Here is a 14,501-nt window from a genome sequence, read left to right as displayed (position 1 = left end):
ATGGAAGTCATCCTAAAAGGACATCTGAACACATGCCAGACTTCTTGCACACTGTGATTTTCAGAAAGTTTAACATAACATTTTAAGTGTGATCTTGAACATGCAAAGCACATTTGTCACTTTGCTACGGATGTTATTGCAAAAAGATAACAAATGAGCCCACGTGACAGAGTGAATGAGTAATGAAAAACTCCTTGCACATGAATTATAGTCTCTTGACAGCACTTGGCATCAGGTACCTTGTCAGTGTCGATTCCCCTGGACATGGACCAAGTGGAGACAATGTAGTCCATGACTCTCTCACTCAGCCCTTTAGGGACCTGGTAGAGCTTCAGGAAATCTCTCACACTGTTCAGCATCTCATGGTAGCGGTTAGTGTTCGCGTACATCTGCTGGAAGATAGTGGTCACGTTTCCAAAGATGGTGGCATACAGTAGAGCTGGAAAGACACAAACAATGATCTTAAATCACAATGATTATAAATAATAATTATCATTAATACACAGTGCTTTGCATAAATATTCGCCCCAAGTGAACTTTTCCACATTGTGTAGTGTTAGAACCTTGAAATTAAATAAAGTTAAAGGAAAACTCTGGGATTTTTTTTTAACCTGAGCCCTATTTTCCTATCTCTTTGTGTCCAAATATTTACTGGGGGCAAAAATTATGAAAATTTGTCCAGTATTGAGTTAGAATGCTATAAATGGCAACCACAACACAGTTATATAGTGTAAATCTATGGGTCAATCATTCACGTCAAAGTAATAAAATAATGCTCATAATGCTTTTAATAAGTGCCTGACAACATGGAAATGATCCCTATAGACATACACATGGGTCTGTTTACAGTCAAGGGACTACTGCACTTTAGCGAGCGCTAAAATATGCGAAAAGTCACACTAACCCTAACCCTCAAACAACCAATCCCAAAGCACAGACAAACACCAGTTTTGATGACTTCGACATATAATAGAACAAGGTAAGCTTTTCTTTATCTATTATTGATAATACGGAGGCTGCCGCCCCCGAACCCCCATTTAAATTCGCTCAAACGCTGCTAGGCTCGGTAAAGTACAGCGTCCGCTAAAGTGCAAACTATCCACAGTCATTTTCTACAGTTTCTTTAAAGTTATTGAGTTTTTTTTTCAATAAACTGCTGAAAAAGTTAATGCTGGCTAAAACAGAAAGGTATCAGTATTAACTTTTTCAGCAGTTTGTGCTACAGTAGCTGTTCTGTAGGATTGGTCCATATGGGCTAGCCTTTATGCCTCATGCAAATTACTGAGCTTTCGACACCCATGACCCTGTTGCCGGTTCACTGGTTGTCCTTCCTTGGACCACTTTTGGTAGGTACTAACCACTGCATACTGGGAACACCCCATAAGATGTGCCGTTTTGGAGATGTTCAGACCCAGTCATCTAGCCATCACAGTTTGGCCCTTGTCAAAGTCGCTCAGATCCTTACACTTGCCCATTTTTCCTGCTTCCAACACATCAACTTCAAGAACTGACTGTTCCCTTGCTGCCTAATATATCCCACCCCTTGACAGGTGCCATTGTAATGAGATAATCAATGTTATTCACTTCACCTCTCAATGGTCTTAATGTTATGGCTGATTGGTGTATAATAACATTATGAACCTGTAAGTGGTGAAAACAAGAGGTTTACTTTGATGCCAATGATTTTCCCGTAGAATTACACTATACAGACATTTTTCAGTTATAATGCTCCAACTCAATACTGGAGTGATTTTAATCAATTTTGTACCAAATATATATTTGGACCCAAATAGATGGAAAATAGGGCCCGGATTTAAAAAATATATCCCAGAGTTTTTCTTTAATCTGGACCTTTACCCTTCAGTTTACCCAATACAGTATGTCTAACATTTCAGTGTTAAAATGTTTTTATATATTTTATAATTCTAACAACAACAACAAAAAAAAAACAGACATATGTTGGTTGCATAAGTATTCACCCTTACCAGTGTTTGGTAGAACCACCCTGCAATTACAGCTGTAAGTTTGTGTTTCTGTAAGGCTTTCAGCTTTGCACATCTGAATCCTGATAATTTTGCCCATTCTTCTTGCCCAAAATCAGACTGAAGTCTGGGCTTTAACTAGGCCGTCTTCTAATGTATTCTGGTTCTTGGGTTTCAACCACGCCATGATTTCATACTTGCAAATTGGAACTATTCAGACTACTAAATTCTCAATAAATGTTACAAAGGTTAAATGTTAATGTTAAGGGGAGGATTCACGGTCATACGTTTTCTTCGGACATTTGTATGAAATCAAGCAAAATCCAACCACATCACACGTGTTTGTTCATTCTCACCACTGAGTTCCATCTCTCTATGCTCAGAGTCCCAGTTCTGTTTTAAAGCAAATTCTATGTAAATTCCATTACAAATCTATTACTAGTCAATAAAATTGAGCTACAAACATATACTGCATGTTCAGCATTAGCCCTGCAGATCAGTTCCCTCACTGACAATTAGTCCCTACAGGTCAGCACTTTTTCATAGGCATGTCACCCTCTGTCCTCTCCAGATGCCCCTTTCCCAAGCCAAGCTGATACAAATCAATTCTGGCTCTGGCAACGCCAGTGACAGATGATCTTACTGGATCCCATTTCAAGTTAAGTAAAGCACGATGACTACTCTGCACTCTGCTTTAATGCAGTGGGCACTTGGCATGGTGCCAAATTGTTTACCTGCTCCCAGCATGGCATATCCCTTGGTGCTCCAGAGAACAGCACACAACCTTGCCAAAGGAAATTCACAGCAAAAGGTGTGTCTGCATGTTAGTCACAGTGTGGGACTAATGGCAACTTCAGGCAGACATTAAATATACACCAGGCAGACAGGCTGAGAAAAGGTTCTGTCAGGGCTTAAAACTGGAGGCGTTCATCACAGCCAAACAGCAGCATTGACCATCTAGTGAACTAGCACCTGACTGCATCAGCGATGACAGTTGTACTGTCGTTTTTATCCCAGTGTGATGCAAAAGCACCAGCTATGATGGATAAGATACATTCAAACAGTCAAATACAATACTATCATTACATAATATTATGGTTACTGTCATCTCACTGATCTCATCTCATTATCTCTAGCCGCTTTATCCTTCTACAGGGTCGCAGGCAAGCTGGAGCCTATCCCAGCTGACTATGGGCGAAAGGCGGGGTACACCCTGGACAAGTTGCCAGGTCATCACAGGGCTGACACATAGACACAGACAACCATTCACACTCACGGCCAATTTAGAGTCACCAGTTAACCTAACCTGCATGTCTTTGGACTGTGGGGGAAACCGGAGCACCCGGAGGAAACCCACGCGGACACAGGGAGAACATGCAAACTCCACACAGAAAGGCCCTCACCAGCCCCGGGGCTCGAACCCAGGACCTTCTTGCTGTGAGGTGACAGCGCTAACCACTACACCGCCGTGCCGCCCTCACCGATCTCTGAATGTTAAAAACATGGCAAGTTCAATTTCACAGGTCACATCCTTTTAAAAAAAATCTTTGTAAGATAATACATTTGAATAATGTTTTGATATGTTAAATGTCCAACGAACATGACCCAGGAACATCTCTACTTCATTAACCCTTTGATGCAAAACATATGCACACCCCTTCTAATGCACAACATGGGTCAAAAATGACCTGCATTCATTTTCCAGGTTATTTCATGCTGACTGAGTTTTTCTTTGCTCTATCTTTTGAAATCAATTTATTTTATGATTGAATATTCCAAGTATTCTTTAAATATCTTGTTTTTAATTACCACAAATCATTAATTTAATTTTTTCTTTCCTACTTTATGAACAAAAATACTTTTTATATTACTACACATGGGTCATCCAAGTGTGATTTAAAATTAAATGTCTTAATACTATAATAATAATAATTTGTTTCAAGTAATTACTTTAGCAGTGAATGGGGCCAGTTATTTATTTATTAACTATGTAGTTAGCTAAGCCAACTACAATAAAATTAGCTAACTAAAGTAGAATATGTCAACAGCTCGGTAGCTAATAGTAATTACTTGTAACTTTCTGACAAGTAATCTACTCACTCTCAAGGGAACCTAAACATAATCAATTTTTTCCTAAGGTAATGTTAGAACAGGGTGGCACGGTGGTGTAGTGGTTAGCGCTGTCGCCTCACAGCAAGAAGGTCCGGGTTCGAGCCCCGTGGCCGGCGAGGGCCTTTCTGTGCGGAGTTTGCACGTTCTCCCCGTGTCCGCGTGGGTTTCCTCCGGGTGCTCCGGTTTCCCCCAAAGACATGCAAGTTAGGTTAACTGGTGACTCTAAATTGACCGTAGGTGTGAATGTGAGTGTGAATGGTTGTCTGTGTCTATGTGTCAGCCCTGTGATGACCTGGCGACTTGTCCAGGGTGTACCCCGCCTTTCGCCCGTAGTCAGCTGGGATAGGCTCCAGCTTGCCTGTGACCCTGTAGAACAGGGTAAAGCGGCTACAGATAATGAGATGAGAGATGAGATGTTAGAACAATTGAAAAACATTATTTACATGTATTAGATGGGCAAAGGGCTCTGTGCTGAGCTGTGAAATGTCTGACACAAGCACAATTCACAGTTCCCACCAAACGCTATAGTAAATGCATGCGGGTCGTTTCTGACCCATGTGTGTAAACTTGATGTAGAATTACAAAAGCTGTGCTTGTTCATAACTTAAGAAAGGAAAAATAAAAATGATGATTTGCGCTAAACAAAAACAAGATGTTTACTGGATATTTGGAAAAGTAAATGACAAAACGAATTTATTTCAAAAGTATATCATAGAAACACTCAGCCATACATGAAATAACCTGAAAAATGAATGCAGGTCGTTTTTGACCCATGTTGTGCATTAGAAGGGTAGTGATACAAAAAGGGTTTTTATTCAAAAAGTAAGAAAGGAAAAAATAAAATAAGGATGTATAATGATCAAAAACAAGTTAATTGAGGAATACCTTGAATACTGAATGATGGAATTAATTTATTGCAAAGATATAGAAGATAAAAACTCAGCCGGGTCACTTTTGACCTATGTTTTGCATCAAAGGGTTAACTTCATTGAAAATGCCAGGATCTATGAACATACAACTATATGAATATAGAAATAGGTCAACATTCCCATGTTCTCCTTCCATTCATAAAACCAATTCAGCTAGTAAACTAGTAGAATTTGAGTATGCGTCTTGATTAGCATCAATGTTCTAATATGTTTTCAGTCCTGTAGTAACAGCTCATTCATAGGGATGTGTACATCAGACACCCTACATAAGCTAATGTTAATAAGAAATAGATTAAAAATGTGCTATTATTTAACAAAGAAAAATGTATAAATATTGATAATTTGAATCGTTCTGTTAATGTTTATGTAATATTTATGGAAGCAGTCTCCAGTGTCAGTGTTTTCTAATAGCATACTTGCCAACCCTCCCGATCTCGGCGGGAGGCTCAAGATTTTAGCCTCCGTCTCCTGCCTCCTGCCTCCGTCTCCTGTATTTGTTAAAAACTGGATGATCTCCCGGTTTGGGGAAATCCCTACTGCCAAGTTAAAAATACTCCCGATTATGTCCAATCAGAATCGTATGAGAAACACTGCTGATGTCAACTGATTTTTAACCAATCAATGAACAGAACAACAGTCACTTCCGTAATCTAGGATTCACCCAGGCTGTCCAACATTTTTTACAAGCAGTCATTCATCATGGCCACTAAACCCAATACCAAATGGCAAAAATATGAATGCAAATACCAGGTTGCATGGGAGAATGAATTTCCATGGATAAGCAAATGTTCGAGCAGCCAGTTACACATTTTAAGGTAAAGATACCTTAAATCAGAATATAATGGACATTTGAGTGTGAAATTAAACTAGTCTTGTGTACCATTTCAGAAACAAACTGTACAACTTCTAAAGTGTTTAGTGAAATTTTGCATGACAGAGAATGTGTTTGGTGAGTGTATTTGAATAGTGTCGTAGTGTCTTAGTGCTATTTTGAATTTATGTTTGAAAGTTTTAAGTGAAAGTTTACAAGTGAATTATCCGGAAAGTGATTGATTTTGATGGAGTTTTGAGGTTTTAAGTGAAAGATTACTAGTGAGTGTATTTTGGTAGAACTAAAATTTTGCATTCGAGTGAATTCCTTTGTGGAGTATATTTTGATAGTATGGTAGTATTTATAGTGCCGTTTTTAAATTTTGTTTGAAAACTTTCAGTCAAAGTTTGCAAATGAGCAAATTCCTTTGACGCATTCCGATAGGATTTTGATAGGATTTCTAGTGCTTTTTAAAAATTCTGTTGGAAAGTGTTTAGTGAGAGAGATGCATGTTAGTCGTACTAAGACAGTGCAGTATTTATTTAATTGAGTTGTTACTATTTTGGTCAAATCTTATTAAAATTTAATTTATATATGATATTATAGTTCTCTGTATTTTTACATGAGCTTACAGAAGGAAAACACATTTGATGCAATCCAATAATACTTTCACTCACTGTGACTATTTTAAGAAATTATAAACATTCTTCTAAAGCATCACTTGTGTTATTTTCTGTGTATGTATACAATATTCAGGCATGATATTTTTCAGCTAAAAATCTGATTTAAGACTTCCCTTTCATTGTTATTATATTAAAATTCAAGACAAGAGTATTATTTCAGATTTTTCACACTGAGCTCTCTCATGCCTGATACATGAATCCCATAACCTAGAGTAATGGATAGAACAAAATCAACAATTCAAAAACCCTTTAATTGTATAAATTTCAAATGGTTTGCAATTAATTGGGATCCACTGTTTTTATTGTTTCAACCACGCATCATACCCTCGTCCAATTGAAAATGTCGTTCACGCACTTTTTTCCCCCATGAGAATTTTGAAAAGTTGGCAAGTATGTCTAACAGTCATTAATTAAGTGTTATGCTATGGCACAGTGTTCAGGACTCACTAACATGGCAAGCTGCTTTTTTCTTAATTTCAGAGAGATATTGTTTGTAGCTGCTATAACTTAAGTGACAAGAATAACACCATGTTTATGATTATGGATTACCTCTATTTATCTCTGCTGCCTGTAATTTGACTCATGCTATGGACAGTGACTTTTGGATTTGCCCTAATAATAATTTAAACAAACAAACAAACAAACAAACAAACATTAAGCACATTATTTAAATGTGTACAAAAATAATTTGACTGTTTATTGGAGTCTGAGTTTTTATTCTTTAATATCCCAATGTTTTATAGATATTAGGGTTGTTTGTTTGTTTGCTTGTTTGTTTGTTCATTTTTTGAGGTAAGGTTTGGATTAAACACATTCAATTCAACCGACCAGTTAACCTAAAAACTATAAGAACTAAAAAATAAATATAACTTTGATATTGGGGGGCGACACGGTGGTGTAGTGGTTAGCGCTGTCGCCTCACAGCAAGAAGGTCCGGGTTCGAGCCCCGTGGCCGGCGAGGGCCTTTCTGTGTGGAGTTTACATGTTCTCCCCGTGTCCGCGTGGGTTTCCTCCGGGTGCTCCGGTTTCCCCCACAGTCCAAAGACATGCAGGTTAGGTTAACTGGTGACTCTAAATTGACCGTAGGTGTGAATGTGAGTGTGAATGGTTGTCTGTGTCTATGTGTCAGCCCTGTGATGACCTGGCGACTTGTCCAGGGTGTGCCCCGCCTTTCGCCCGTAGTCAACTGGGATAGGCTCCAGTTTGCCTGCGACCCTGGAGAACAGGATAAAGCGGCTAGAGATAATGAGGTGAGATGAGATATTTGTGGGTTGTTATTTTCACCATTGTAATAATCCATCCATTCATTCATCCATTATCTGTAACCGCTTATCCTGTGCAGGGTCGCAGGCAAGCTGCAGCCTATCCCAGGTGACTATGGGCGAGAGGCGGGGTACACCCTGGACAAGTCGCTGGGTCATCGCAGAGACAAACAACCATTCACACTGACATTCACACCTACGGTCAATTTAGAGCCACCAATTAGCCTAACCTGCATGTCTTTGGAGTGTGGGGGAAACCAGAGCACCCGGAGGAAACCCACACAGACACAGGGAGAACATGCAAACTCCACACAGAAAGGCCCTCGTCGGCCACTGGGCTCGAACCCAGAGCCTTCTTGCTGTGAGGCAACAGTACTAACTGCTACACCACCGTGCCGCGCCCATTGTAATAATTTATTTTTTTTTAAATGTCAGACCCCTGGCTATGCTTCACAGACCCTTGGGGGTTCCCTAGGCCTCACTTTGAGAATCATGACTTTAGACCATTTTTAAACATACAGAAAGTGTCATGGTCTGGTCTTAGTGCACAGTGCAAGTTACAGTTGGTGGTCATGGTGGTAAAACCATAGCGTGACTGAAAGCTGAAGGCAAGGAAAGTTTTGGTTCCATACTGAAAGTGTAACTGAGTGAGTCTTCTGCTGAAACTCAATATCCATCCATTATCTGTAGCCGCTTATCCTGTACAGGGTTGTAGGCAAGCTGGAGCCTATCCCAGCTGACTATGGGCGAGAGGTGGGGTACACCCTGGACAAGTCGCCAGGTCATCGCCAGGCTGTCACATGGAGACAAACAACCATTCACACTCACATTCACATTTACGGGCAATTCAAAGCCACCAGTTAACCTAACCTGCATGTCTTTGGACTGTGGGGGAAACCGGAGCACCCAGAGGAAACCCACACGGACACAGCGAGAACATAAAAGGCCCTCATCGGCCACTGGGCTCGAACCAAGAACCTTCTTGCTGTGAGGCGGCGACAGTGTTAACCGCTACACCACCATGCCGCCCCCATTGTATTAATTTATTTTTAAATGTCAGACCCCTGGTTATGCTTCACAGACCCTTGGGGGTTCCCTAGGCCTCACTTTGAGAATCATGACTTTAGACCATTTTAACTTATTCCCTACGGCAAGCCGCTGACTGCGGCTCGGCAAATTTTCCCATTCCCTACAGAAAGCCGGTACTATCGGCTTTGGTGACGTCATACGGAATTCCCTCGGAAACTCCCATAATAAAGCAGTACACGCGAATTTGACCAATCAGAGCCGTAGAGGACTGCACATAGACCACATTTGGATATTATAATTAGTGGGAAACCCCAGAAGTCATGTGTAGGGAAGGTTTATTATAGCAGGGATAGACTGATATAATATCATTATAGTATTATAATATTATAATATAATATTATGACTGATGCTTGTGAAACCTACCTACTTCAGAATTATACAAAAATACTTCCATATTTAGAAAGGATAGGTTTCAAGGACTCGGTAAATGTATACTTTTCTACCTCTAAAATAATTTGTTATGGAGATAGACACATTTACAGTGGGTCAAAAAAGTATTTAGTCAGTCACCAATTGTGCAAGTTCTCCCACTTAAAAAGATGAGAGAGGCCTGTAATTTTCATCATAGGTATACCTCAACTATGAGAGACAAAATGAGAAAAAAAGTCCAGAAAATCACATTGTCTGATTTTTAAAGAATTTATTTGCAAATTATGGTGGAAAATAAGTATTTGGTCAATAACAAAAGTTCATCTCAATACTTTGTTATATACCCTTTGTTGGCAATGACAGAGGTTAAACGTTTTCTGTAAGTCTTCACAAGGTTTTCACACACTGTTGCTGGTATTTTGGCCCATTCCTCCATACAGATCTCCTCTAGAACAGTGATGTTTTGGGGCTGTCGCTGGGTAACACAGACTTTCAACTCCCTCCAAAGATTTTCTATGGGGTTGAGATCTGGAGACTGGCTAGGCCACTCCAGGACCTTGAAATACTTCTTACGAAGCCACTCCTTCGTTGCCCGGGCGGTGTGTTTGGGATCATTGTCATGCTGAAAGACCCAGCCACATTTCATCTTCAATGCCCTTGCTGATGGAAGGAGGTTTTCACTCAAAATCTCACGATACATGGCCCCATTCATTCTTTCCTTTACACGGATCAGTCGTCCTGGTCCCTTTGCAGAAAAACAGCCCCAAAGCATGATGTTTCCACTCCCATGCTTCACAGTAGGTATGGTGTTCTTTGGTTGCAACTCAGCATTCTTTCTTCTCCAAAAACGACAAGTTAAGTTTTTACCAAAAAGTTCTATTTTGGTTTCATCTGACCATATGACATTCTCCCAATCCTCTTCTGGATCATCCAAAAGCTCTCTAGCAAACTTCAGATGGGTCTGGACATGTACTGGCTTAAGCAGGGGGACACATCTGGCACTGCAGGATTTGAGTCCCTGGTGGCGTAGTGTGTTACTGAGGGTAGCCTTTGTTACTTTGGTCCCAGCTCTCTGCAGATCATTCACTAGGTCCCCCCGTGTGGTTCTGGGATTTTTGCTCACCGTTCTTGTGATCATTTTGACCCCACGGGGAGTCAATGTTGCGTGGAGCCCCAGATCGAGGGAGATTATCAGTGGTCTTGTATGTCTTCCATTTTCTAATAATTGCTCCCACAGTTGATTTCTTCACACCAAGCTGCTTACTTATTGCAGATTCAGTCTTTCCAGCCTGGTGCAGGGCTACAATTTTGTTTCTGGTGTCCTTTGACAGCTCTTTGGTCTTGGCCATAGTGGAGTTTGGAGTGTGACTGTTTGAGGTTGTGGACAGGTGTCTTTTATACTGATAACGAGTTCAAACAGGTGCCATTAATACAGGTAATGAGTGGAGGACAGAGGAGCTTCTTAAAGAAGAAGTTACAGGTCTGTGAGAGCCAGAAATCTTGCTTGTTTGTATGTGACCAAATACTTATTTTACCGAGGAATTTACCAATTAATTCATTAAAAACCCTACAATGTGATTTCCTGGATTCTTTCCCCCCATTCTGTCTCTCATAGTTGAAGTGTACCTATGATGAAAATTACAGGCCTCGCTCATCTTTTTAAGTGGGAGAACTTGCACAATTGGTGGCTGACTAAATACTTTTTTGCCCCACTGTAACTGAATGTACCTATTAAATTCGTGATTTTCACAAAAAGTATTCCGTCAAAACCTGACTGAAAAAAATTGAAGTATTCCGTAAGTATTAGAGGGAAAAGAGAAGGAGCAGAATCATATCAAGAAAGCACTTCAGAATTGCGGTTATCCCAACTGGGCTTTCCTAAAGAGCATAAAAAGGAACATAACTGACAAGGATGATAACAGGAACAAACGCAAGAACACTGTCATTCCCTACATTTCTGGTCTATCCGAGAAACTCAGGAGGATCTTCTACAAACACAACATTCCGGTACATTTCAGACCCAGTAACACCCTAAAGCAGAAACTGGTCCACCCTAAGGACAGAATACCCAGACACAAACAGGACAACGTAGTGTATGCAATTCAGTGCAGTGATGATTGTACGGATTCGTATATTGGGCAGACGAAACAACCGCTATACAGGCGCTTGGCCCAACACAGGAGAGCCAGCTCCTCAGGCCAGGACTCGGCTGTCTACATTCATCTTAATAATAAAGGACACTCATTTCAGGATTGTAATGTACGCATTTTAGCCAGAGAGGATCGTTGGTATGAGCGAGGAGTTAAAGAAGTCATTTTTGTCAACCTGGAACGGCCATCACTGAACAGAGGTGGGGGTCTAAGACATCATTTGTCAAACATCTACAAGGCGGTCTTGGACACTCTTCCCAGACGGCTGGGTGTACGCCAGGACCCAGCTGTTTTCGGTGACTCACAGGAGGACAGAGAGAGTCAGATTGCCATTGATCACCCTAACGGGCAATCCTTTGATCACCCTAATGACTCGCCATTCACACCCAGCCTCCAGTGACCCACACCAACATGATGCCTCAATGACACCTTAGATGAGCTGGTCATCAGAATTTTGATTCTGATCCAGGAGAAGATAAATATCTGATACTCCCTATTAGTCAGACAGAACTGAGGAAGCCTTTTGGACGAGAGGTGAAACGTTTTCAAGAATTTTCAAGCAAGTCCAGTTGCCCATTTCTACCACCCACAGTTTACTATGACCTGGATGATTGAGAATCTTCACAGACATATTCCGTAAGGAATGAGTTAAACATACAGAAAATGTCAAGGTTTGGTCTTAGTCTACAGTGCAAGTTACAGTTGGTGGTCATGGTGGTAAAACCATACTGTGACTGAAAGCTGAAGGCAAGGAAAGTTTTGGTTCCATACTGAAAGAATCACTGAGAGGCTTCTGCTGAAACTCAACAATACATTCCAAACCATGCAGATGATTAACCCTTACTTTGGGGGCTTACCTTACTGCATAATGTACAACGCAGACTGGCAGTATAATTAGTGGTTTTGTTGCTCACAGATCAAACACTGTACTGAGTCATGGAGATACCTACTTTCACTGGGAGTAAAAGAATAATCCATTTGATTAATGCGTGTGTGTGTTCTCTGCTAGCACCTGACAGTTTTAGATAACCTTGCTGTCTGCAATAGTTGTGCTAATACAAAAGAAACGCCCCAGGATTGTAGCTGCTATGGTGATGTTAAACCTTTCCAAAACTGCATATGCATAGTTTTGATCTTGCAATGACTATTTCAAAATATCTATATCTATAAAGATATAGGGGATAATGATCACTGGAGGAGGAGTACCTTTCTGGCTGGCCTCAACACCTGGTGTCCCAAACTAGTATCCCCATATCCAGCACCATGTGATGTGCAAAATACAGCCTGTATTCCAACAAGTGGCCGCACCACCTAGCCTCTCATACACAACAAAATCCCCAGTGTTGAATTAACACCCAGATTGTTGCTTTAACACCCTACTGTGTTTATATTATGTCCAATTGGACACAAATTAACTCTGAAAGTGTTAATTTAGCACTGAGGGATTTGCTGTGTATGTGTGAAGACCACCGTGTGCCTCCCCATGGCGCCCCTGGTTTTGCTGAACACGCTGGATCTAAAGGAGTAAACCCCTGATATAAAATCAGAGTCAATCTTTGCTTGGGTTAGCCCATTGACTCTCCAATTCATGGCCTCTCTTGCTCAATTGTGGTGATTTGTGTTTCCAAGTGATTCCACTCCACAATCTAACCATTGAGGTACACAAGCACTGAAGATGGGCAGCCTGCTTGCTAGCAGCATGGGGCTAGCGTTCCCTTGCTGCAAAATTCTTACCCGCTACAGACCCAGAAAGATATCATAAGCAATACCAACAATGCTTTATGATCCAGGTGCTGGGAGAGGAAAGGCCTCACTATACGCACCAAGTTATCTGTATACAAAGCCATAGTCCTTCCATCTCTTCTCTATGGCTCGGAAACATGGCCCACCTTAGCCCATCATATACACCGTCTTGAGATGTTTCATCAAAGATCTCTCCGTCATATCCTAAATGTGAAATGGTTGCAGCGCATGACCAATGCTGAAGTGCTGCAACGGGAAAAAAGAACAAGAATAGAGATCATTCTCAGAGGCAACAGGATCCAATGGCTCGGCCACGTATCCCGGATGGATGACAATAGAATTCCCAAGCAGTTGCTGTTTGGAGAACTGAGACACGGCATACATTCTAGGGGAAGACCAAGGAAGAGATGGAAAGACGGCGCTAAAGAAGATCTCAAAATCTTTGGATTTGACAGCCAGTCCTGGTTTAGAACTTCCTTGGACCGCAAGGCCTGGAGATCGCAGCTCTATGAGGGAAAGCAACTCTGCAAAGCCAGGCTGATGTCTATTGCAGAAGAGAGACGCAAGAAGCGCCACCAAAGGGCTACACGGGCCCCCCATCATTGAACTGACGGGGACCATTGATGAAGATGAGAAAGACAACATACACCTACTGTATAAAGGAAAAGTGCAAGTTTTCCCATTTTTCTTCACCCAAATGCTATTATATCTAATGTAACTCATGTAAAAAGCTGTAAAAGGCTAAAACCTAGCTCTGTTAAGAAGCAAGAAACACACTGTCATCATATTATCAGTCCTCAAATGTGTTAGTGTTCTCTCTCATATTTGCTCAGTAAGACAGCCCTGCTTAAAGACATCTCATCTCATCTCGTTATCTCTAGCCGCTTTATCCTGTTCTACAGGGTCGCAGGCAAGCTGGAGCCTATCCCAGCTGACTACGGGCGAAAGGTGGGGTACACCCTGGACAAGCTGTCAGGTCATCACAGGGCTGACACATAGACACAGACAACCATTCACACTCACATTCACACCTACGGTCAATTTAGAGTCACCAGTTAACCTAACCTGCATGTCTTTGGACTGTGGGGGAAACCGGAGCACCCGGAGGAAACCCATGCGGACACGGGGAGAACATGCAAACTCCACACAGAAAGGGCCTCACTGGCCATGGAGCTCGAACCCAGACCTTCTTGCTGTGAGGCGACAGCGCTAACCACTACACCACCGTGCCGCCACTTAAAGACATTAGAGCTGCAAATTAAAGACAAGCGCCCCTCACAGCAGTTTGTAGCGGATCGTGTCAACTAAAGATCTGGATTTAGTATCCTGTCACTGACAACAGTTACAGCTCACACAAATGCCCTGCAAAGC

General features: G+C 41.4%; 1 protein-coding gene across 2 annotated transcripts in view; it reads right to left on the bottom strand.

The window, feature by feature from the left end:
• The window catches only part of kcnh1b (potassium voltage-gated channel, subfamily H (eag-related), member 1b), a 93,453-nt gene that overhangs the window by 29,495 nt on the left and 49,457 nt on the right, over nt 1–14,501 (bottom strand). For both annotated transcript variants that reach the window (XM_060940551.1, XM_060940552.1), the window contains one exon: nt 240–439. In XM_060940551.1, coding sequence (XP_060796534.1) covers nt 240–439 — 200 coding nt within the window. The remainder of the gene's footprint in view (nt 1–239; nt 440–14,501) is intronic.

Source organism: Neoarius graeffei, chromosome 15 (assembly GCF_027579695.1).
Source record: "Neoarius graeffei isolate fNeoGra1 chromosome 15, fNeoGra1.pri, whole genome shotgun sequence".
NCBI classification, from domain to species: Eukaryota; Metazoa; Chordata; class Actinopteri; order Siluriformes; family Ariidae; genus Neoarius; species Neoarius graeffei.
The sequence above is the reverse complement of the archived record's forward strand: the minus strand, read 5'-3'. Positions and strand labels throughout refer to the sequence as shown.